The sequence below is a fragment of the Eumetopias jubatus genome, unplaced genomic scaffold (genome assembly GCF_037043125.1).
Source record: "Eumetopias jubatus isolate StellerSeaLion01/CBP00866 unplaced genomic scaffold, mEumJub1_p1.0 scaffold_7, whole genome shotgun sequence".
NCBI classification, from domain to species: domain Eukaryota; kingdom Metazoa; phylum Chordata; class Mammalia; order Carnivora; family Otariidae; genus Eumetopias; species Eumetopias jubatus.
In genome coordinates, this window is record NW_028274813.1 from 93,262,126 (window position 1) to 93,285,933 (window position 23,808).

Sequence of the window (23,808 nt, forward strand, 5' to 3'; positions counted from 1 at the left end):
CTGGGGCTACAGAAGGTGAGATGGCATGCTCAGGGCCACACAGGAAGGCTGATGGGGCCCCAGGACTGTCCAATCCAAAAGCCCTGCTCTTGGTAATGTTTCAGCAAATGTTCCAAGTCACAGATGTATTTACTTACAGACTGTTTGTTTATTTTCTGTGAAAATCAGATGAATCTTAATATACCACATCAGAGGGTTTGGACCAAGTTTTAGTTAGCAAAGAGGAAGCGAGTGACAAATAGTGGGGCCTCACTCCAAGAGCAGCGATATGATGTCCCAAGATGCAGACTAGTCAGAGGACACGACTCCCATGGATTGATGTGAGCCTCGTGTGACTCTGAAGAGTGAAGCAGTCAGAGCAATACATGGTCCTCCCTGATCCCACAGTCCAAACTCCTCCTTTTCAACAATAGGAAACCGGGGCCCAGAGAATGTGGACAGCTCTCCTGTGAAGTCAAGAGGTGACCCAGAGGGGATTCCTAAAGTTCTTCTAGGCCATGCGTGGCTATTCCACGACCGTTACAGAGAACATTTGCATAATCTTAACAATATTCTACTAACATGCATTTCATTAGTGGAAGCTTAAAAGCTTTCCAAACTTACACTGAAATGTTTTGCATTGAAGAACATAGGGACACTCGGGTTTGTGTTTTCTGGTAGGGAAGGAATTCAGTTAAGCCTCGGTTGTCCAAGCATGGATCATTGCTTTTGTGGATTTTCTGATAACTATTTAAAATAAAAGATTCTGATAATAAGGTAATGTAATTTTAACACAGGTATTTATAGAACTATAACAACATGATGGAATGTATAAGAAGGGTTCAGATCAATTTGTCATTTAATTTGAAAATATTCTCTAGGTCAGCATATTTGAATAAATTTATATAATTTTGAAAGAGTTAGAAAGCTGACTTTTAAAAAATGAAAACCAGTTATTGGTGAGTCAAAGGCAACTTGGGGGTTCATCCTTAGAAAAACTGGAGAAATCAGGGTCCTTCTGACTTTGGCCCTTATGCAGATGCTCTCAGCTATCTGACCCCGTGGGAGTGTGAGACTGCCCCTCCATGCCGCTCAGATAACGTAGCCCAAGAGCTCATCTGCAAGCGAGAAGCGCCTTCTACCTTTGCCTGCTTTCTCAGCTGGGCCACCTCCCCCTTTAAGCTGTCAGAGCTGAGGCGTTCTTCCTCTAGTTGGTGCCGCAGGCGCATTTTCTCATCCCTGAGAGCTTGAAGGTCTTCTTTCAAAGAGCAGATCTGCTTCTCATAGTCTTGTGTTTTCAGTTCAAAGCTTTTTTCAAGAAGTCTAGACGCAAAAGAAATAATTAATTCAAGATTTCTCTAAAGTCTTTACCATGAATTAGAACAATACATCATTTTGAAAATAATAAGAAGAGACTCGGAAAGGAGACGAGTTAATTAGGATCCACTGTGACAGTTCCAATAGACAACGGCCTTATTTTTAGCTGCCAGTTTCCTGTCCCCTTAGGTTAGGGAAACTTCTTATACCTTCTGATCTGAGAAATGTGGCTCTGCTATGGTCACACAGAGGAAACACAGGGTAGGAAGGCTGAACTCAAAGACTCGGCGGTGGGGGCAATACTCCATTCCTGAAGCCACCCTAGTTCCGTGGGCTTCCCTGTGGTCTCTTGGAGGGGCCCCTTCCCTCTGAAAAGACCTTGGCACATTCTGCCAAGTTCCACGGATCCTAGAAGGGTTTGGCTAGGTCCTAAATAAGTTAATATAGCCATTTAACATGTCAGAGGGGCCAGCCCTTCAAACATTCTACGATAAACTGCAGCAAATCCAGGTGCCCCAAAGTCCATGGAAACCCAATTCCTTGTGAGACAGTTGCTCAATTAAATATGGGATGACTGACCAAGAAAATAACATGAGAGAGATACGACCTAGACCAGCCCACCCCGGAGGGACCAGTCAGAACAGAAGCAGTCCCAGGGGCTCCAGGACTTTATTAAATCATCGCTCTACTTGCTAGGCTCTCATCTCAGTTCATTTTATGACTGGCTTCCGTAGCACAAAGGGGGAAGGCCCAGGAAGAGAGTCACACTCCCAGTAGGTTTGTGTTTCATTTCCTTTTATAGATGTTAACAAACTTCTTTAACTTTGTTTTCAGGTGTTTCAAAAAACCACAGTGCTCCGAAGAGGGCAGTAAAACACCTTCAGAGAAGCAAACTGCAGCCAGCAGTCTATGCTGAAAGAATCGCAGACTTGTACCTATGCTGGTCAGGAGTCACCCACAGGCTGTGGGCATCTGGACACTCCTCAAGGGTTGTGACAGGGGCTAAAACGTCCCCAGTCAGCTGACCAGGGACCAGACCAAGCTACAGGTGAGTGCTGATGAGGACTGCAAAGAACTTAAAGGGTCCTGGCCTCAGCCTGCCTCTCCAAACCCCTTCTTGAAGTAATTGCTCCCAAGTGGCCCTAGTACACAGTGAGAGGCCAAGAACTGAGACCCTCTCCTAGAGTTGAGAGTTCATTGAAAAATAAAATTTTCTTTTTATTTTTTTTTTAATTTAAAAAAGATTTTATTTATTTGCTGATAGAGAGAGACACAGCGAGAGAGGGAACATAAGCTGGGGGTGGGTGGGAGAGGGAGAAGCAGGCTTCCTGCCGAGCAGGGAGCCCGATGCGGGACTCGATCCCAGGACCCTGGGATCATGACCTGAGACAAAGGCAGATGCTGAAAGACTGAGTCACCCAGGCACCCCGAAAAATAAAATTTTCAAGGTGAAGAACCCAATCTCCCTATTTTAAAACTCACATGGGGCTCCTGGGTGGCTCAGTCGTTAAGCATCTGCCTTTGACTCAGGTCATGATCTCAGGGTCCTGGGATTGAGCCCCACATCGGGCTCCCTGCTTAGTGGGGAGCCTTCTCCCTCTCCCTCTACTACTACCCCTGCTTGTGTTCTCTCACTCTCGCTCTCAAATAAATAAAATGGTTTTAAAAAATAATAAAAATAAAACTCACATAGGATCGTGAAACACGTATCTGTAACTCTTGGAGCTCTTCGGTGACATGCCCGCCACTAACGTTTTGGCATCCTGTTCCTTACTAAGACTCAGGCTCTTCTGCCAATGAGGTGGGGAAGTTGTATATCCTACCACCCCAGCTCTGAGCCTTCCAGCCCCCAACAGAAACATGCCAAGAATATTTTGTCTTTCCCCAACACCCTGCCACGCATCCCTCCTTTGAGATCTAAAACCTTTGAGTTGACTCTATAAGAGAAGGGAGTGTAGACTGCAGTCTTTACAGATTAGCAAAGCATTTGGTACTGAGACAGGAAAGGTGGGGCTGGTAGAGTACAAGATCATGGGGACCTGTCTTAACTATTGTGAGGTGGGTTCCATCCCTTATTGCCCCCTAGAGTCAAGTTAACAGACACAACAGACATGGGAGGGAGACAGGCTTATTTCCTAGGCAATAGTTTTACTTCTTGGACCTGAGGGAAGCTGAAAGGGATGGCAGTGTCTGAACTTCTGTCTTAGCAATGAAGGGAAAGTGAGAAATTCCTGGGGGCCTACTGCCAGGCCTGAAAGGTACACCCTGGGGGACTCGGCTCTCACATGCCTGAGTCTCTTGCTTCCTACAAATATATTCACCCCCCCCCCGCCGCCCCGCTTTCCTGTATCTGTGACCTGCTATCTGCAAGCTGAGAAGCAAAATATAAAACAGGAGAGAGAGAAGGAAGCCATAGCTTTAAGGCAAACTAGATTTCGTACATTCTCTGTTCTTCTTCTTTTTGCACATCATCAAAGAGCTGCTTGGTGAGGTTGTCCATTTTTTCTGTGAAGAGAGAATGCTCTTTGAAATATGTCTGCAAATCAATGCCTCGATGGTTTCATGTCACATGTAAAAAAGCGTAGGTCTGAGAACAATCATGAGTAAGACTTAAGATGGGAGGGTAACTGTCACTTTTATAATTTAGGAATTAGAAATACAGACAAGAAGGGGAAATAATAATTCTCACAAATTGGTCATGCTAGAAATGTGTGAATAGTTTCATTTATAGTACTTTTTTTTTGGTCTGAGTATTATTTGTTTAAAAAGGCATATTGGCTTTGAGATAATATATATTACTATTAAAAGTACACAGAGACCCTATGGGAAGAAAAACCGTCAGTTTATGATGGGGTTTGAAAGTTTTCAGGCACTTTTTAGGAGGAAATATAAAATTATGGACCCAAATATGTCAGTGCTGTCAAATATGTAATTGTAAGGACACACTTACAGGAATTTAAATGTTCTTGTGGGAAAAAACCCACTTAAAATTAGAAGAAAGAGCAAGTACACCCAGGAGCAGTATATTGTCATAAAAAAGGTAGAGGTGGGCAAGCCCTGCCTTAATTCAGGTCTGAGGTTTACTCTGACCTCATGAGCTCATCGGCGCCCACACCATCGGTCCTCAGAGACTGGGTGGAGGATGCGCCTTATCTGTAGCAGGAGGTCACTCCCGTGCTTGCCATCCTCTGAACAGCCTTTTCTGCTCTGCCGGCCAGCACTCGGGATGTTTATTTCCTCCTACTGACATGTCTTTCTCCCACACTCTGACCCGAACCCCCAGGGCTCCTCTGCTCCTCTGGATGCTGGCGTATCCACTCCCTGCTGGGCCTCCGGTGTGTGCTAGATCCCCAGGCCTGAACTCCCATGCCCTTGCTGCCCCATCAGAGCTTGTAGGAAAGAGCCCTGGACAGGACAGATGATCAGGTGTGGACATTTAAACCATCTGGTCAGGAACCGTCAGGTTCCCGTTCCTATTGGGACTGAGCAAGTGCTTGCAATTAGCACCTGCGTCGGACAGAGCTAGGCTAAGGGTGGCTGCTCACACCCCTGAATGAAAGTGGTACCACTGGATACAAGGGTCTGCATCTGACAGCCCGGGGGTGCTATGGCTCAAGGGCTCAGCAGGGCCTGCACTCAGAGCCAGGGCAGGAGGAGAGGAGGGGGTACCACTTACACCAAGTCATTTGGACAGATCTGAAATTTGACTACAGATCCTTGGCCAGCAGCAACATTACTCCAGCATTACCCTGCCTGTGCATCAGGATCACCACAAAGTTTTTTAAAAACACAGATGTCTGAACCACCCTGGCTGTACCATACACAGACACCATCTCCTGATGCAAGAGTTCCAGGCCAATGGCCCAAACATCTGTATTTAGCAAACGGCCCAGGCAATTCTGAGACAGGGATTGCTGTGCTGTCTAACAAAAGATGGAAATAAAACGGAAGAGTCTGCAGGGTAATGTTACCACAAGTTAAATACAGTTGTTCCCTGCCAGGCAAGAAACGTTCTCATCTCACTGGGAATACATCGCAGATTCTTGATTCTGCCTAAAACTCAGTTCACACTAGTTATTTCTCAAATGCCTGGACAGGTGAGCACATGAAAGCACGCCTTGGGCCACCTTGGGCTCTACCTTTCAGCTCTTCAGTCTTCTCTTGGAGCTGTAGTTCTATTTGCTCTTTTTGTATTTCCAGTTCTGAATTATGCTTCTGAAGCTTTGCCAATTTCTAGTGAGAGGAAGAAAAAAAAGCTTTTTAAAAACCTCACTTGAAGTTTTGTCAGTACAGCCTTTCTTGGTGAAAGGCTGCATTTTTATCCATCCATCCATCCATCCATCCATCCTTGCATCTATGCATCCACGCATCTATCTGTCTCAGCTCCTCTCCATGGCTAACAGCCAGCGCCAGCCCACTGCAAGATGCTGCATTCCACCTCATGCACAAGGGCTCCATGTGACTTCAAGCAGACACTAGTTCTCAACCTGGCCCGGCAATGGCCGAAGTCAAGGAGAAACAACTAAATCCAAGGTCTCCTCGTAGCCAAGGAAATGCCTCTGTCCTTTTCTGGAAGCTTCTCAATAGCCAAGGTATTTATATATTTAATATGATATAAATAATTTATGATATAAAGTGGATCCATCAGGAAGGATGTGATCAGGACAGAAGCTCTATTATTTTAGCTTCTCCTAGTAAAGTATCTGCTGAGCTGGCAGCTAGGGCCACTTGGTGCTGACAGTTGGTGACCGGCAGTACCTGCAACGCGGAGGGTGCCCTGAGGCTCCAGGCTGCCACAAACCTGGGCACTCCAGGACTTTGGAAAGTACAGAATAGAGGGTAATAAATACTACCTCTTCAGAAAACTGCAGCTCACACTTGTGCAGGGCTCTGTGGTAGGCACTTGGCTAAATGATTTCATCTGACAATTTTATTCTCACAATGACCCTGTCAGTCCTTTTTGTTATTCCCATTTTACATCAGAGAAGGGAAGGGACTTGCCAAGGTTGCCCAACCAGACGGCAGCAAAGATGAGATTTGAGCCAGGGGCATCTGATCTCTGCCTACTGCTCAGTTTACTACAACATGGAGATGAAAACCTGCCCCAAGCTTTGCACTGCTGTTCTGGGGAAGATGCTTCAGGGCACACACCAGAAGGACAAGTGACCGGGGACCAAGATCATCCTGGAAGAGAGGAAAGCATCCAGCCAGGGCTCCTTCTCTTTAAAAGGGCTTTCATCAGTTCATGATGGTTGAAAAAAGAGGAAACCTTATGCTGTATGTCTTGAAGCATGAGCCTCCTCCTCCTCCCCCAGATTCTAGGCCTCTGACCTCCCCTCCCCTGAAAGGTAGGCTTCCTTTTTTGATAGAAGCCAACAGCAAAAATTGATGTGTTCTGCAGAAATCTGCTTTGTGGGAAAATGCTGTGCCATGACCTCTTGCATGGATTTCCATAATCACAACCAGCACAGACCTCTTCCATGGCAGTCTTGTATTTCTTCCCCTTCTCCTCATAATTGTGCCTGTGGGCAGCTGCTCTGTCCAGCTCGGATTCCAGTTTCTGAATCTTCTCCATGTCACTGGCCTGAAGAGCCGCCAGGCTGGTCAGCTTCTCCACCAGCCCATGGTTCTCTTTGTTCTAGAGGAAAAAACAGCAGATGTTTAGGGGTTTATCCAAAATAAAGAAGCTGTTCCATTTGCTTCTCACAACCTTTGACATGGCATCTAAATCTATCAGAGCTTTATCTACAATGATCCCACTTATCATTACGATGGCATGTATGAGCATCTTCATCCCAGTGCAAATAGCAAGGCAGATCTGGTCAAACTTCCTGAGCTGATGGCACTTTTAGTGTGGGACCAGCCCAATCTCGGAGCTCTAAGACAACCCTAGTGCTATGGGATACACTGTGTCCCCTGCTGCCCCCCAAATTCACATGTTACAGTCCTAATGCTCAACACTTCAGAAAATGACTATATTTAGAGATAGGGTCTTTAAAGACAAAATTAAGGTAAAATGAGGTGATATTGGCAGGTCCTAATCCAGTATGACTGGTGCCCTTATAAGAAGAGATTAGGACACAGACACTGAGGGAAGATGGTGTGAAGAAATGGGGAGGAGACTGCCATCGGCAAGTCAAGAAGAGACAACTCAGTAGAAACCAGCTCTGCCAACACCTTGATCTTGGCCTTCTAGCCTCCAGAAGTGTGACAAAAGAAATGGCTGTTGTGTAGGCCACGTAGGCTGTGGCCGTTTGTTACAGCAGCCCTAACAAAGGAATATACCTCGCATGGAGCCCTGGCAGTATCAGGACTCCAAGGGCCCCGCTCCCAGCTGTCATGGCAGCTCTTTGGTGCTGATCTGCACAAGCCACATAACATGAGGTCTGCTGCACAAGAGCACAATGAGGAGAAGATGCATCAAAACCTCAAGGGTTTTTTTGCACATTCATCCCTTCACTAAGGACTCCTATGGCATCATTCATGGCTAAGTTTCAAGTTTACCCTAGGAGAAGCTCAGTGTTATTTGGGACAGGCCCAGGAGTGAGTTTTATAGATCTGGATACTGCGTATGTCACAGCCCTTCCCCACTGGCTAAGAGCATGGGAATTTTGTTTCCTACCAGTGGAAATGGTATGAGGAGTCTCCCCAAAATAGGCAGGGCTGCAGTAAGACCATATAGACTTCTGGGCAAATTAGAAAGGAGCAACTCCTCTGAGCCAACACAGTCCTGAGGGAGCACGGCTTGGCATGTTGACATCTTTGTGCTGGTGAGAAAAAGGCACCCCTGCCTCAAGGCAGCCCAGCTTTGTACCAAGACACAGAGGTTGGCAAAAGCAAAGCCAGCCTGGATTTCAGCCCCACTTGCACTCTTGGGCAGCTGTCCTTGTGCAGTGTACAACCTACACAACTGCACGGAGCAGCCTTTTACAGTGTACTTCTGTTTTCTAGATCAGGTGGTCCACATAAATTATTGGAACCTCCTAACACATGGGCATAAATCTTAACAGCATTAGCTAAGGAATTGGCCCAAGACAAAATAAATCGGTTAGGAAAAGTACATATGAAAGATACATTATGAACACCTACCTGATCTTCTAGCTTTTTCTGCAAACGCTGGACCCTGTAAGTAAGCTGAATGTTGAGCACGAATCGCCGGATACTCTGGAATCTGCGTCTGGCCAGCCACGCCCGTGCATATTTCTGAAGGATCACAGCCTTGTGTTCCTCCAGCATCTTTAAAACAAGATTTTATGAAATGCAGATTGGCTCTCTACTGTTTCTCCCATCAACTCCTCCAGCGTTGAGAGATGCAACTATCAAAATATTCTCGCAGTGTAAAATACAAATTTCTTGTAATCAACCTACAGAGTCCTATTACGCCTAGATCTTTGAAACGATGACCAAACCGACCTGTAGTGGACATGTATGAACAGACACTCAGATACCAGGACTCCCTGCTCTCTATGAAGGTCTTCATGCAGGAAAAAAAAAACATCTATGACTGGTGAAAAATAACCTGAGCCCCGGGGAACCCGTGTCCTAAGAAAGCACGGGGTCTCGGCCATACCTTTCGATACCTCCTCCTTGCCAGGAGCCCTCGGGTGTAGGCCTGGATGGTGATAGTGGCCACGCGAATCAGCTGGTACAAATTACGGACGAGATACCCACGACAGTACTTCTGAATGATGATGGCTGCCCATGCTTCTTTCAAGGCTGTTGCCGTAACAGCTTTCCTTGGTTAGAAAGAATGCAGAGTGAACCTGTTATCCACAGAGCACTGACTTCTATGGGACAGTGACAAGATGGCACAGCATTGTTTTTTTTTCCCCACTGAGGAATAGTCAAATGTTTTGCAAATCTACCCATTAAACTCTAGAACTCATTGACTCTAACACCCGCTGGAAGTCAGTCTCATCACCTCTCCTTTCACCCTGATCTGAATGTGGACCTGCTCCAGGCCAGGGGAATGACATGGCAACTTGCACACTCTTCATATTCAGGTCGATCAATCCACCGTCACTCACATATGTGAAAACAACTGGGCTCTGGCATTTCACCTGCTCATTCAGCCTCGTGGGAAACCATGCTAGAAGCTCTAGATCAGGGATTGGCAAACTACAGCCTGGGGACCAATTCTGCAGCCTTCCGCCTGTTATTGTCCAGTGTTATGGGAATGCGGCCACACCTATTATCTGTGTATTATCCGTGGCTAATAACAGCAAAGTTGAAAAGTTGTGAGAATCTGCATGGCCCCCAAAGCCCAAATAATTGGCTCTTACAGAAAAAGCTTGTCAACTCCTGTCTAAAGGACTGGAAGCAAAGACAAGGTTCTTTTTTTTTTCTTTAAATTTTTTTATTATTATGTTAATCACCATATATTACATCATTAGTTTTTGATGTAGTGTTCTAAAAGACAAGGTTCTTACCTTCAGAGTTTACAACCCCATGTAGCAGACAGATTTATAAATGGCCAGGTGGGATAAAAGGAAAACTAAAGTAACTACCAATAGATCTGTAAGAGAAATTCTGCCTGTGAGCCAGGCCTTGATGGAAACATAGGATTTCTGGAGAAAATGAAGGTTGGAAAAGGCATTTCAGGCTAAGGACCAGTGAACACACGGGCACCTAAGCAATGACCTGAAATATTCAGAAAAAGAATTTGTCTGGAACTGTCAGAATATAAGATACATGAAACAAATTAGTCAGTGAGGTTAGAAAAATAGAGACCATTTGTTATTTACAAAATACAGTTATTGAATATCCACGATGGTGTATGAAAGCAGGGTCCCGGATCTCCCAGAGCTTCCATTCTTGTGAATGCATCTAGGCCATGGGGGGCCTTGAAAGCCTTGTCATGACTGAGTGTAGGAAATAGGGGTCACTGGAGGCATTAAGGGCAAGAGGAGGGCAGTGGCTCCCACAGACCCTGCTTCAGGAAGACAGGCAGCAGGGGGAGGCTGTGCTGTGGGACCAGGAGGCAAGCGGCGGTGGAGGCCTCATGCCGGACAGGGGCATGGGAGTGGAATGAAGGGACAGACATGAGAGGTAAGCCGGGATAAAACTGTCAGGCCACGGCGATTCCCAAACAAAAAGGGGGCCTGAGTTGGGGAAGAAAATAACCCTGGCTTTTCCTGCCCTGGAGATGGTTGCTATCACCTGACCCAGGGGCACGGGAGGGCAAGCCCAGCTGTGTATATGTGTCAGACAGTCATCTGGGGTATATTTGCCAAACTGGCAAAGCCCAGTTTGGAGCACGCAGAGATGAAGGCTGTGGTGTGCCAGTCACGTCTAGAAGCCCAGATGCTGCTGGAGGTCAGGCCTCCAGCTCAGGAAGAGGTCGGGTTCTGTGACACAGCCTGACCCTTAAACAGCTGCCTTCTCAACTCTCCTCACAGCACGACAAGGACAGAGGCAGCGTGGACGCACACTAGCACACCCTGCTGTCCAGAAGGACGCCATCTCACTGGCCAGCCCAGCCCGGCTTCTGGGGAGCACTCAGTGAGGGGTAAGATTGGCGGAATTGCCCTCCACTCAGCCATCCCCTTGGTGGGCACTCTGTGTTTGCTGGCAGAGCCTTGCCATGGACCCCTCGGGTACGGTCGGCCCCCCACTATCTGCGGGTAGGCTGGTCAGTGGCTACTCACGGCATTTAGGCAGGGGCTGCCCCAGGACCCTGATTGCCTTTGGCATTTTCACTTCCACGGGAAAAGGGCCCAGTCCCTCCTCTACCTGGTCTCACTTCAAAACCCTGATCAGAGCTTCGGGGTCCTAGGGGTCACCTCTGCCATGGGAACGGTAGGCAGGGTCAGCACTACCTGCCCTGAGGACATGACCTTCTCATCTCCAGGCTCACAGCCAGCTGCAGGAGGGCACCCACACATATCTGCACCCCCCAGGAGAAAGGCCGTTCCTCCTTCACAGGCCCCTCCCCACAAGGTGAGCAGTCACCTGAGCCACACCACACCCCCCGCTTCCTTGGCTCCAGGATACCTCACAGTTTGCTGACCCCGGAAGTACTGCTGGATTGTCAGGGCAGCTTGTCTTTCTCGGAGGAACTTTTTTCTCTGGAGCCAGCCACGGATGTGCTTTTGTATCACAACACAACTCTGCCTGAGCTTATCCAGTCGGAGTTTCTCTAAATAGGCCACTTGTCCTGCTCTGAAGAAAATTTTGGTTTTACCAAACTGGTACTGATTAGAATCCTGGAAGAGAAAAATGATAGAATCAGAAATAAAATCTTTCAGAGTTTCTATAATATTTGGAAAAGATGTTTAGAGATTCAAAGATGCCAAACATTGTTATTTTGACACATATGTTCCTTGACATAAAGCAGAAAAATTCTGATCATGACCTCGAAATTTATTTTTTTGAGATGTCTGTTTAAAGCCACTGGGGGAAGAAATGGACTTGAGGTTCAGGGGTCCGTCGGTGGTGTAATAGGGGTGTGTGCATGCTTGGTGATTCTCAGTTGGGCCATCGGGAAGCTTCAGCTTCCTGTGTGTGGTTTCTACAGGAGAGCAGAGCCTGGAGAGGTCTGGTTTGTCTTCACCACCCCCTTTCCTGGCCATGGTACCTCTGTCCCTACTTCCTTCCCATCACAACTCACTGCTGCAGCAATGACCCAAATCCACACGGAGTGGCCTGTCTGGGGCCCTCCTGGGGTAGAGAGAGCTCAGTTGACCATGTGATATAAGCCAGGCCCATCGAAGCTCCTTAGATTGTGGGAGGACAACATAGGGTAGGAGGACTCTGAAGGGAGGCCAGGGTTCGAGTCTGAGTCCCTAATGGTGACTCCTGCCCTCAAGAGATGATGTTCCCGTGAGCGTGTCTGCTCTGACCCAGCACACAAATGCTCGGGGCATATTTTCTTCTTTGGCATTCATGACAATACAGTCCTGAGACAGGTGGGTAGGGACGGGGAGAGCTGGTCATTCCAGGAGCTGAGCAAGACTGACCTGGATGAGCCTATGTAAAACCACTTTGCACACCTCCTTTTTATCGCTGAAGGAAAGCTCCTGTTTGGTCATGAGCACACCGTAGCGACTGTAGAATTCGATGTATGTCCACCTGCAAAGTCAAAAGGGATCTAAGGAGGCATGGCAGAAGGAGGCATGGCATGTCCGGTGATCCCACTGCTGATGGGGTGGCGGTGGGGGGGTGGAGTCAGTTCTGGGATGATGGCACTGACCTTTGACCTCACGCTGAGCACACCTGCATGCCCCCCATACCGTATTTCTGCTAACACTCGGCCCCAACAATTGTGCTCTGCTCGCCCTTCGGCTCCCTCTCCCAGGAGCAGTGGGGAGGCAGCGGGCGGTTTCACTAGCCGTGGGAACGGGTGATGGGGTGGTGGCGGCCCGTCCCACACATCGCCTGTCAGTGGCCCTCCTCTGGTCTCCTCAAAGCACAGTGGGAAAAATCTTGGGGGCATCTTATGCAAGTATCTGACAAAAAGCCTGGAAGCTACTCCCTTGGTTCTCAGCAGACCTGAAGTTGGGCATTTTCCCCCCAAAACAAGGAGTAACAACGAACCTGGAAGGGTAGCTCTGCGCACTAATGCGAATTGTCTCTAAAACGCCGCAGGCTCGCAGCTGCTGAACAATCCTTTTGGAGTCAAACCTGAAAGAAGACGTGTGTTAGGAGATGGGTTTAGCCGTCGTGACCGACAAACATGCCCAAGAGCAGCGCGGCAGAGCCGCCTGGACGGTGCGCCCTGGGGAGCAGGGTCTGCCTCTGCGATCCCACACCAATCCCCATGCCAGGCACCCAGCAGCTACTCCACGGATCCCTGTCGGAGGGGAAATGAAAACAGCAGCTCCGCGAGACTTCTGGAAGCTGACTGAGGTCGCGGAGAAAGGGGCGAAGGATTCTGATGGGGGAAACAGGGAGAAGGCCTCCTAAGGAAAGGGCCTTTGGTTCAGTTTTGCATGACAACCGGAGTAGAGGAAACGTTCCCGCCCACCTCGTCCAGGTGCCCATGTGATGCTAGAATTCCCCTCACGGGTCACCCTCCGGCTGAGGTCTGAGCATCTGCGGGCCCACGGACACACTCGCCACCTCCACGGCTGGTCACGCCTCTCGGACACCTCTCAGCTCTAGTCAGCTCAAAGACACTCTGCAACGTCCGCTCCTGAGCCTGGGGGGGGTCCCCGGGGCACCAGAGAGCAACTCTCACGTCTCATGCTGTGTTTGAGGGCGAAACCTCTGTTCCTCTACCACCTTTCTTTCAAAAAACAAATTTTCATTTTTACTGAGGTATAAATGACAGGCAGCATCACAGGAGCTTGAGGTGTATAACATAGGGACTCCGTATTTGTATATATTGTGAAATGGTCACAGTAAGTCTAGATCACACCCATCTCCATACAGAGTTACAGCAGTTTCTTTCTGTGACGAGGACTTTTAAGATCTACTCTCTTTATTTTTTTTCAAAGATTTTATTTATCTGAGAGAGAGTTTGAGAGAGAGAGAGAGAGCGCGTGTGAGCACAAGCAGGGAGAGCGGCAGGCAGAGGGAGAGGGAGAAGCAGGCTTCCCGCAGAGCAGGGAGCCCGATGTGGGGCTCGATCCCAGGACCCTGGGATCATGACCTGAGCCGAAGGCAGACGCTTAACGACTGAGCCACCCAGGTGCCCTAAGATCTACTCTCTTGGCAACTTTCAAACACACAATATAGTATTATTAACTCTAGTCACCATGCTGTACACAAATTCTTCTTATAACCAAGGAAACGCTCTGGCTTTCTCAGTTGCATAAACTTTAGTTGTAGACTATTCTTTCAAAGCTAGCCCCTTAGCTTCATCCTGGAGGTAAGGTGGTTTACCCCTCCCTAGAGGGGTTGTGCTGGCTAACAGTATATGGAAAGGACAGAGTTGTTCTGAATCATTAAAAAAACCCAGAGACAGTAAAGTTCAAGAGAATTATAAGCAAATTCTCCAACATCGTGACAGACATGACCTCCTCAGTGTTTTCCCTCTGCCGCATAGGAACACTTACTCGAAGGGTAATTTTTCATCATTGGGCTTGATGCACCGGACATAGTGGGGTGTGGTCGCATTGAGGGTTTCCATGAGCAAGTGCAGAGAACTGCGGAACTAGGAAACAAGGTCAGAGAGTAAAGGTCACACTGAAATTTGATGCTTAAATCAAGGCCAAAAAAAAAAAAAAAAAAGGCCTAACCTTGGTAAATAAAGAAGGAGAAAAGTTAACTTCACGCATAAACATCTACTATGAAAGCTTTCAAACCATGACTGTGATTATTAGCATGTCCTATGTTCTGGACGGAATGCTACTCTATCCAATTCTCCCAAATAGCAGGGAACTTAATAAATCATGTTATTGTGTGAACACGTGGTTGGCTCAGGTGTGTGCAGCCTTGGAGGCTGAGGTATGATGATGATGAACTGTGGCTTTTCTTTGCACTTACATGTATACTAGATGTGAAGCAGCTCAGTGCCCGTGCCCAGGCCTGGAATGTGGGCCCTACCACTGCCTGGCTCCCTGTGGGGCCTGGCCCCCTCGCCCTCAGATATTTTCTGGGTACCTTGTTCCCCACTGTGGTCCGGAATTGCTTGTTGTTTGGCTTGATGACTGGCTTTGCAGATTTAACGGTGATCGCTGAACTGAAAGGGGAAGGAGGAACCGGATTTTCTTGAAAAAAGTTGGCACAGAGTTGAAACTGGAAGGAACAGAGAGGATTTCAATGTCCAAAGGTGTTCACTCTCAGTCGTCACCTGATACAAACCACATAAATGGTCACAACAAGCCTATGTAAAGTGAGGTTAGCAGTCTTGACTGATCTCTACAGCCAAATCTGAATCCCACAAGAGGACTGTCCTCTCTTGAGATGATGCATGGCTTCTTTCCAGGAATATGAGCAGAGAGGAAATCCGTGTGAATGTCTATGTGGGTATGTAGGTCTGTATGCTGTTTCTACACCTGGAATCTCCTCCCTCCTACCTCACATTCTCATCCCTGCACATCCAAACTCTAACCATTATTCAAGGTTCTGTTAAAATATTTTCTAGCTCTATCCCCTTCACTTGCTTAGATTAAGGTTAAAAAAGAAAGGTTAAAAAAATTTGTGCCCTAACTCAAATTAATTCCAATTTCTTCTAAATAAGGTCATCTTCTTCTAAGATACTTACTACTTTCCACCATGCTTCAATTACTTTTTCAAGTGTCTTTTCTTCTTAGAGTGAAACTCATTTTTTTTCTTTTAAATTAGACATTGACAACCTCCTTTGGAGGAGAATCCCTGCCTGACGAATCCTTATATGCCCCTGCTGTGAAAGCAGTGGGTCTGAACTCCCCACACCTCTGAGAGCCTTTGTGCCGAGCACAGAGACCCATCTGTGCTTTCACGTGATCTGCATACATCTTCTAGAATGGACCCCGGGGTACACTTGGGGGCAAGTAAGCAATTGGTGAATTAAATCAACTAATTTTTACACAAGATGCAGGCCATTTCCACACTGAATTCTCTAACATGAATCAGTTTCAATAACTGAAGTTGTCATGCCTGTGACTAATTTATGATGGTTAAGGGAAGGGCCCATGCTCATTTGGGAAATTGTCAAAATACCTGAATATCAACAAAGGATTGGGGATCTTTTAAAAGAAGAAAAATAGGGCGGGAGGACGGGTTAGCCTGGTGATGGGTATTAAAGAGGGCACGTTCTGCGTGGAGCACTGGGTGTTATGCAGAAACAATGAATCATGGAACACTACATCCAAAACTAATGATGTAATGTATGGTGATTAACGTAACAATAAACAATTAAAAAAATAAATATGATCTAACCAAATACTCACAAATGAAGGCTTGTGTATAGAATATTCTCATTCTCAAATGTTAATATGGAAATACTCGAAGAGGAAAAGAAAAATCCAGAAGTCATTCCTTTGGTGACACTACTCCTCATACGGAACTGTGGATTCGAGCAGCTTGCACATTGGAGCCAGCACCCCTTTCCCCAGGTCACCCTCTCTCTGTCTTGCCCTGGTTTCCTTTGGACACTTAGCACTACCTGCCATTGCTACTTATGTGGTTAGGGTATGTCTCTCCCTTTAGAATGTGAGCTCCACAAGGTCAGGAACCCTGACTGCCTAGGCCACTGCTGTATCTGGAATCTGGGACCAGTGCTTGGCACGTGGTAGGTGCTAAATAAATCTTTGTGAGTGAATGAGTCAAATGTAAACTGTGGTCCTTTAACTGGTTATATATTAGCTATCCTTCTTCTCTGGCATCTGCACATTTGATTTCTGATTTTGTATCTAGTGGATATTTATTTGGATGCTTTCAGAAGCTTGATACATATTTTAGTCCCAATTCCAAAACAGTTATTTTTTCTATGTTTGAGCTACAGTTTGCCACTGCCAGACAGTACACACACCCACATATTTCTTATTCTTTCCTGATACACATCTAGTCCATGTCAAGTTACATAACAAATAACATTAATTACCCTCTTAGGACCTTACAAACCTTGCCCGCTCTCATGATTTCAACCAGCATGTCATAGACAGTATCTCTGTTCTTCTCAAGGAAACCTTCACATTTATATTCTACCTATGCAGAGAAAGGATTTAATTATTTCCAAAGAAACAAAAGCAGACAGCATCTAAGTACCACAGAATTTGTCTCTTTTTCTTTTTTAACAATGATTAATGAAGGGGCTAAAAAGGCAATCTTCTAAAAAGAGATTCAGTTTCTGTTTATCACAGCAAGCCATTTAAATAAAACTTTGGAAGCTGGGAATATGTCATTTGATGGAAAGAACCAGGTTCTCCCACTGCCTGGATTTCTCACTAGTCACTGATCATGCTGTAGTCACCTGTCGGTTCCCTCTAGCTACAGGTGACCAGTCATTCCCTGCAATGTGTGCAGTTAATACACACAGAGGTCTAAAGAAGAACTGGCTTGAGGTTCACTCTACCTTTGAAGCCATCAGGAGGAGGAAAAAAGCTGTGTTGTCCTTTGGGTTCAAACAGAAATATTTTCCTAAAGCAGCATTAACATGGTAGAAAGGAAAGAAAAACTTAACCATTTGACCACAAAGTTTTCAAGGGCCACTGAAACCCTCAAAGTCAGGTTAGAGTGGGTACATGTCTGCATTGCTTCAGTTTGGCTTAGAGAAACTCCATGTGGCCCTTTCTGATCCAAAGGGTCTCTTTAATCCCTCAAACCCCAGGGTGGTTGCTTAAACATTCAAACCCCAATAGTTTATGCCTCTGGGTTACATAGTTTATTATGTGATATATATTTTTCACAAATTAGAAAATATGTTTAAAATAAAATTTAATAACTGTTCAGAAACAGGCTTTGGGGAATGCTGGAATCTGGGGGCAGAGAGGGTGTTCACGGGCCCCTGAGCAAGTACTGTGGTTTGTCCCCCTAAATGAGGAAGCATCCTTGCTGGGCAGAGTTTGGGTTAAGAACCAGGAACACCGACTATGTGCAAACACTCCCTTGTGAATGAAGACCTTGGGTTGCTGCATAAATTCTTCCAGGCTGGTAGTGTGAGCCACTGGCTTAAACGGACAAAGGTATAACAATGTAATAAGACCATCTGTGGGGACAGTGTCACAGCCTCTGTTGGGAGCTCTGGGGACCTTGGGAAGATGCGCTGGCTTGCTGCATCTAAGCACAGCCATCTCATTTTCCCAAAATGATTGTATTTCCCTGGCTAACTAAACTGAGAACCTAAGCTAACCTTACAACGTGTGTGGTTTCTTCCCAGCAACTTGCAATCCACCCAAAATGCTGCTTTTAAGAGGGACTTCTTGGAAGGGCCAGGGGTGAGAGGATTAAATGTGCAGAAACCAAGTGCGATGAAGAGGGTCTCGAAGTAAATCCCATATATCTGATACCTTTTTGCCCCCGCCTTTCCCCCATGGGATCCCAGCTGTGGAATTGCAAAAGACAACCACTAGAAAATATAACCTGAGACATTATCCTTCATTTCACACGCATCTCTTCAGGAATCAAAACTGCTAGCAGGTTTTTACAGTGCTCCTCTAGCCCACAAAGTCATTACGACTTTCCGGCTCATTATCCCTTGCCCTGCCCTCCCAGTCACAATGAGCACACTGTGACCCCCAGCACTAGCACTGGTCCCACGATCCCCAGGCATTGGCCAGGCCCTAGGAGTAACAGCCAACTGGCAAATGCTCTGAGGGCAAGAGTTTCCTTCGGGAAGGAAAACAAGATGAGAACATACGTTTATGGCAAGTTATGGTGATTTTTCTTTTTTTATCCTATTTTCTAAGCATTCTGTAATGTAATTTTTAAGTAACTTTTCCTTTTTATTAAAGTAATATGTTTCATAAAAAATAGATCTATAAAGAAGAAAATGAAGATCGTCTAGAAAATGCAACATCCTGAGCCAGCCTATGTTACCACTGTAATAAGTATATTACAACTTAATAAAAAAGAAAAACCTCAAAAAAAGATACAGCTTTCATTATAGAAAACAATTATACTGTCTTGATTATAACAATTTCATAGAGGCAATAAACTGATAAGAGATTAATGAATTCCCAGGAAATCCAAAATCAGAAATGAGATCCACTAGCCACATGTTTATCTTTAAAGCACTATAGCTGAAACTCGTATTTTGCGACAAGAAACAAATTAAAAATTGTTAAACACAATTTTGTGATGAAGGAGACAAGCACACGTCTCCTTCATCACAGCAATGCACCAAGTGTGACTTGAATCCGGCCAGCCCCCGGCCTGCCCGCTGCATCTAGGAAACCCCTCCGGCTCCAAAGCAGACAGCATCACCCGAGACTCTCATTGTACCTTGTCAGCAAAGTGCTGGATGATGAAGGATATATTTGACATTCTGGGTTTTTCAAACGAAGAGTTCTTGTTGACAAAATTATTATACAGCTTTTGAAGCCAGTTTTCATCAGTTCCATGTGGTAACTGCAAGGGAAAAGCAAACCAAATAGTAAGTAAGAAAACTAGAGCTGAGAGATGAATAGGGGCACAGAAAAGTACTAATTCTGACAAACCAAGGTGAGCGGACGTCTCAGAATGAGCTCCTTACATCTGTGGCTCCTTTTTATAAAGCAGCTCTAGGCACACATCTGTCCTTGATCCTAACAACCTTTACAGTGCCATTTATATGGACCAATAATGCACTTTTAGAAAAAAAAATGTTATAAACGAGAAGTAAAGGGACATAGCATATAACTCAAGAATGAAGAAATTTATTTTTGCAGAATTGGCAGTATTCCTATTATTTCTTCCCAAAGAAGTCTAAAGGTTCAGGAAAAAAATAGCCTAGATTTCATTACATGAATGTGACTTTTATTCTCGGTTGAATGGGAAAGACTGGCACCTAAATGTAATCCTCCCCACTTCATCCCCACCTCAGAAAAATAGCTTTTCTTTTCATTTTACAGCCTATTTAATAACCACTTCCTCAAACAAAACTAGTTGCAAAACTTGTTCTTGATACTGGTGATATAGAAGCGATCAGTGATATTCCGCCCAAACTCATCGAATTTAGTCTCCTCTTGTGTCCAAACGACTCCTGCATGCTTCTTTGTGACACTGGTTGTGTAGCAAATGTCTATGTAGAGTAGGTACAAATATTTCCTAGAGGCTGCCTTGGCCTGGGCACCCTGCCCTCTCTAGATCATTCCAGAATGCTTAGCCCTGCTGCCAGCCCTTTAATCTTGTATTACTGGAGGGGCTGAAACCCAGGTGGTACCAGAGAGGAGAATCTGTGAGAAAAAGCGTGGAATTGAGAATTCCAGGGAGAAAAGGCCAGTTAGTCTTCAACACTATATATATATTTTTTTTGAAATAAATCTCTGGAAACTAAATCTATGCTTAAACATCATAATACGATCTTTATTCTTTAATTAATTATTTTATTTTAAGCCACTAAGTTTTGGAATGATTTTCTTAATTTTTTTTAAATTTAAATTTTAGTTAGTAAACATACAGTGCAATATTGGTTTCTGGAGTAGAATTCAGTGATTCATCACTTACATACAACACCCCACAATATAATCTTTAAACCAAAAAACGAGTACTGTCCTGGGGATTATTTGTCCCTGTGGCCCCATGAGGGACACTGCTAGGTTGGCTCACTGTAAAGGTGCTCTTCCTAGAGGGAAATAATAACAAGAGAACTAGAGACCTCTTCTCTTGAATTGTATGATGTTGACTTTTCAGCTATACCCCCCCAATGGATGACTCACAAGAATGAGGAAATAAAAGAAAACTCAATTCTTATCATTAACAAGTGGTGTGAGGTCACCTGCTATTTTCACATCCATTCTAAATACACCTAGGGACAGCCTCAAAGGGCTCCTCCTTGCTGGACATGACCTGAGAGGTTGTGCATGGTACCCAATGGTGGGCTACGCATGATGAGGGTAGGAGGCTCAGCTGGCCCTCTGGCATTCCTGCTATGGACTGCCGTCCCAGCATCAACACCCAACCAATTGGGTAACACTTCAGGAATTTACATGTACACCAAAAAAAAAAATCCAGTTTGTAATACTCTTATCTGTTACTACACAGAAGTTGAACAAAAAAAAATTTTAAGTTACCAAGCATTCTTCATCCAGTAACTCCAAAATACCCATTTTTGCTTCAATCAGGTCAATAACTGGTTGGTTGTCATAAAAATCTATCAGAGTCCAAGGAATATCTTCCTTCATATATTCTTCTTGTTCAAGTTTAAAGACATGCTGAAAGTCCAGAAGTTAGTAGAGAAAATAAAACAGAAGATTAAAGTGTGCTTCCAAAGTCCAGGACGTAAGCACTTGACAAACGCAGATACCTGACTGGTTTGCAATGTTTAGGGAAGACCCTGAGGTGCAGGCAACCGTCCTTACCCATGATGGATGCTGCCGAGCTCCTAATGTGATCCTCCCACCTGGTCTGAGTGGGGTCCCACGTCCTGTTGCCTCCAACACCGAGCGTACTCAGGGGGGTCCTGCAACCCCTCCCTGCTCACAGCACCGCCGCTAGCCAAGACAGATGCAGCCTCTCTGGCTGGCGGGGAGCCAGCCTGCCTGAGAATGCTAGCCGTGGGGCCCATGTGAGAAGCCAACAACAGGGAGAGCTCCGTTCACTACTTGTTCAGGCCATAAGGGTATCAGGGAGGCTTCCCTGAGGACTGGCTCAGGCTCGTCCCGGCTGCAGGTGGGGGGAGGGGAGGGGCAGCGAGGAGAAAGCCTCCCACGGAAGAATCCCCATGCCGGCACGGAAGCCCAATAGGAGGTTGAGAAACATGGCTCTCATAGAGGCCAGAGAGAGCACAGTATTGATGGGTGCTGCAGGGGAATGCAAGGGACGGCAGGGTGACTTCAGGTGAGTGACGCAGCGTATCTACCGGGAATAAACTTTACTTGTAGTTATTAAATGCTGAACTTCCAAGGAATCTTTGAGAATGCTAACAAAACATACATTTGCAATGGGATGAAATTTAATGTTATACATGGATTAATTCCAAAGTGAGGAAAAAGAAAGAAAAGAAACATTTACTGAGTGTGATTCAGTGTTAGGTCTACTCCTCACAACAATATTAGGAAGGCAGTGACCCATTTTTTCCCAAAGAGGAAACTGAGACTCTGAACCTAAGGTCCCAGAGGAAGAAGGTGGGAGAGCAGAGTGTCAAACCCAGTTCACTTTGAGCAAAAGTCCATGCTCTGCATGATGTCACACTATTTTTTCTTCAGGACTTGTTTGGGAGAAGCTGAATTTCAAAAGACAAGCAAGAATTTGCCAGGTGAAGAAGAAGGGATGGGAAAGGACAGGAGCTGGTGGGTTACGGCACAGAGGCTTGCAAGGCCGTGGGGCCTTCAGGAAACTCAATCATTTGGTTTCATTCGGCTGCATAGAGGGTCTGTGACCAAGCAGGGCAGGTGATGGACTGTAGCCGAACAGCGGGCCAGGGGACTAGAATAGGATGAAATAGGCTGGGAAGGTGTGATTTCAAGATAGGGCCACAAAGTGGTGCCGTGAGCCAGCGTGGGGCCCCGCACTACGCCAGGATTTGAGGAGAGGCCTGTTGGCACACACACTGGACTGAGAACTAGCTTCCAGAAGGCAGAAAAGTCACCTACCAGGTTAAACTGCTGTTGCAGCTTCTCATTAGCGTAATTGATGCAAAACTGTTCAAAGCTGTTCACATCAAAGGTTTCAAAACTGAAATATGGTTTAAACAAGTTAAAACACACTTGTTTATAGATAAGCAATTTTTCAAACTTCACAGTTTAAAAGTTTGCTGTTTTCAGCAAGTTTTAAATATGCCCCCAAACCTTCTGGTTTTGATATCCCAGCAGTTGATAAGTCATCTTTTTCCAGGCTGCCTGGGGAAGGAATCTGGTGTGTACAAAACACCTACCCGGAGGTAGGCTGGTCTGGTTAAGCTGAATATCATTTGCTTCATATAACAGCACCCAGACTTGATTACCCTCTTTGTCGGTGAGGAAATAAGGCTCTGAGAGGTTAAGAAGTGTGCCTGAGGTCACACAGCTAGTGTCAGACTCAGCTGTGGGCCTGCCTGACTAGGACACCTATGCTCTGGGGGGCTGTTTCCTGTCCTTCCACTATGTGGGAGAGGCAGCACAGTTCTGCCTCCCCAAGGCCTGGTTTCCGAGTTCTTGGAGGACAAGGGCAAGGTCATTTAAGAGCCCGCAACCCAGCAGACCCCACCAGGTCTATTTTCAGACTTTGAACCCTTGTCTCCCTGGGAGGAAGTGGGCGGGGACAGAAACCGGCAGCGGGCTGGAGGCAACATTGCAGGGAGCCCTGCCCCCAAGACTCAGCTGCATCCAGGCCCGATGTGGTCAGCACACGGGTCTGAATGGGAGACCACCCGATTCGCAAGAGGAGCTGGAAATCTGGACTCGTATGTGAATTCTCTCACTCTAGAAGACATGGTGTGGGCTGAACAGAACACAGCACGCCTTCTGCCCCCCAGCCTGGCGAACGCTCCTGCCAGTGGGGAAGCTGAGCGCTGCAGGTCTTAGGGTGGACGTTCACGACCTCACTTAACCCTAACACCACCCTAGGTGCAGGACCAGCAGGACCACCACCCCCACCCCATCACACCTGAGGGCGGAGGCCAACAGCAAGTCGTGCCAGATGTGAAATTTGACGCCAGCTCTCGGGGCCTCCAATGCCTTGGCTCTTAAACGCTCTAATTCTGAGTGGTTCCCACCGGCTCCAACCACAGGTTCCCTGAGAGTTGCACTTGACTGAGCCAGGTTGGCTCAGGTTATAATTCCAGGGCAGGGTAAGGGCCTGGATTGTGCTCTAGATAGCTCCAGGGAGACTCAAAGCAGGAGCAGAACCCACACAGCTCAGGCCAGGGGAGAGTCCAAAGGGCCTCGCTGTGCTCCACAGCCCACAGGCAGAGCCAAAGGCGAGGTTCCCTAGAGCGGAGGTAGAATATCAAATATCAATGATTATCTTCCCATCGTTTTACACACTGCCTCTCCCAAAAATGGGCCCTCAGATCTAAAGTTCAAAACC

At 46.3% G+C, this 23,808-nt stretch overlaps 1 protein-coding gene across 1 annotated transcript in view; it reads right to left on the minus strand.

Moving 5' to 3' along the window:
* Positions 1-23,808, minus strand: part of MYO5C (myosin VC) — a 90,137-nt gene that overhangs the window by 28,949 nt on the left and 37,380 nt on the right. The window contains exons 12-26 of the mRNA XM_028100006.2: positions 22,395-22,476; positions 20,874-21,014; positions 19,105-19,230; positions 16,786-16,869; positions 14,842-14,976; positions 14,295-14,392; positions 12,832-12,918; positions 12,255-12,366; positions 11,290-11,501; positions 8,867-9,032; positions 8,386-8,532; positions 6,770-6,934; positions 5,436-5,529; positions 3,738-3,801; positions 1,122-1,302 (exon numbers count right to left, since the gene is read on the minus strand). Of these exons, the coding sequence (XP_027955807.2) occupies positions 1,122-1,302; positions 3,738-3,801; positions 5,436-5,529; positions 6,770-6,934; positions 8,386-8,532; positions 8,867-9,032; positions 11,290-11,501; positions 12,255-12,366; positions 12,832-12,918; positions 14,295-14,392; positions 14,842-14,976; positions 16,786-16,869; positions 19,105-19,230; positions 20,874-21,014; positions 22,395-22,476 (1,894 nt within the window). The remainder of the gene's footprint in view (positions 1-1,121; positions 1,303-3,737; positions 3,802-5,435; positions 5,530-6,769; positions 6,935-8,385; positions 8,533-8,866; positions 9,033-11,289; positions 11,502-12,254; positions 12,367-12,831; positions 12,919-14,294; positions 14,393-14,841; positions 14,977-16,785; positions 16,870-19,104; positions 19,231-20,873; positions 21,015-22,394; positions 22,477-23,808) is intronic.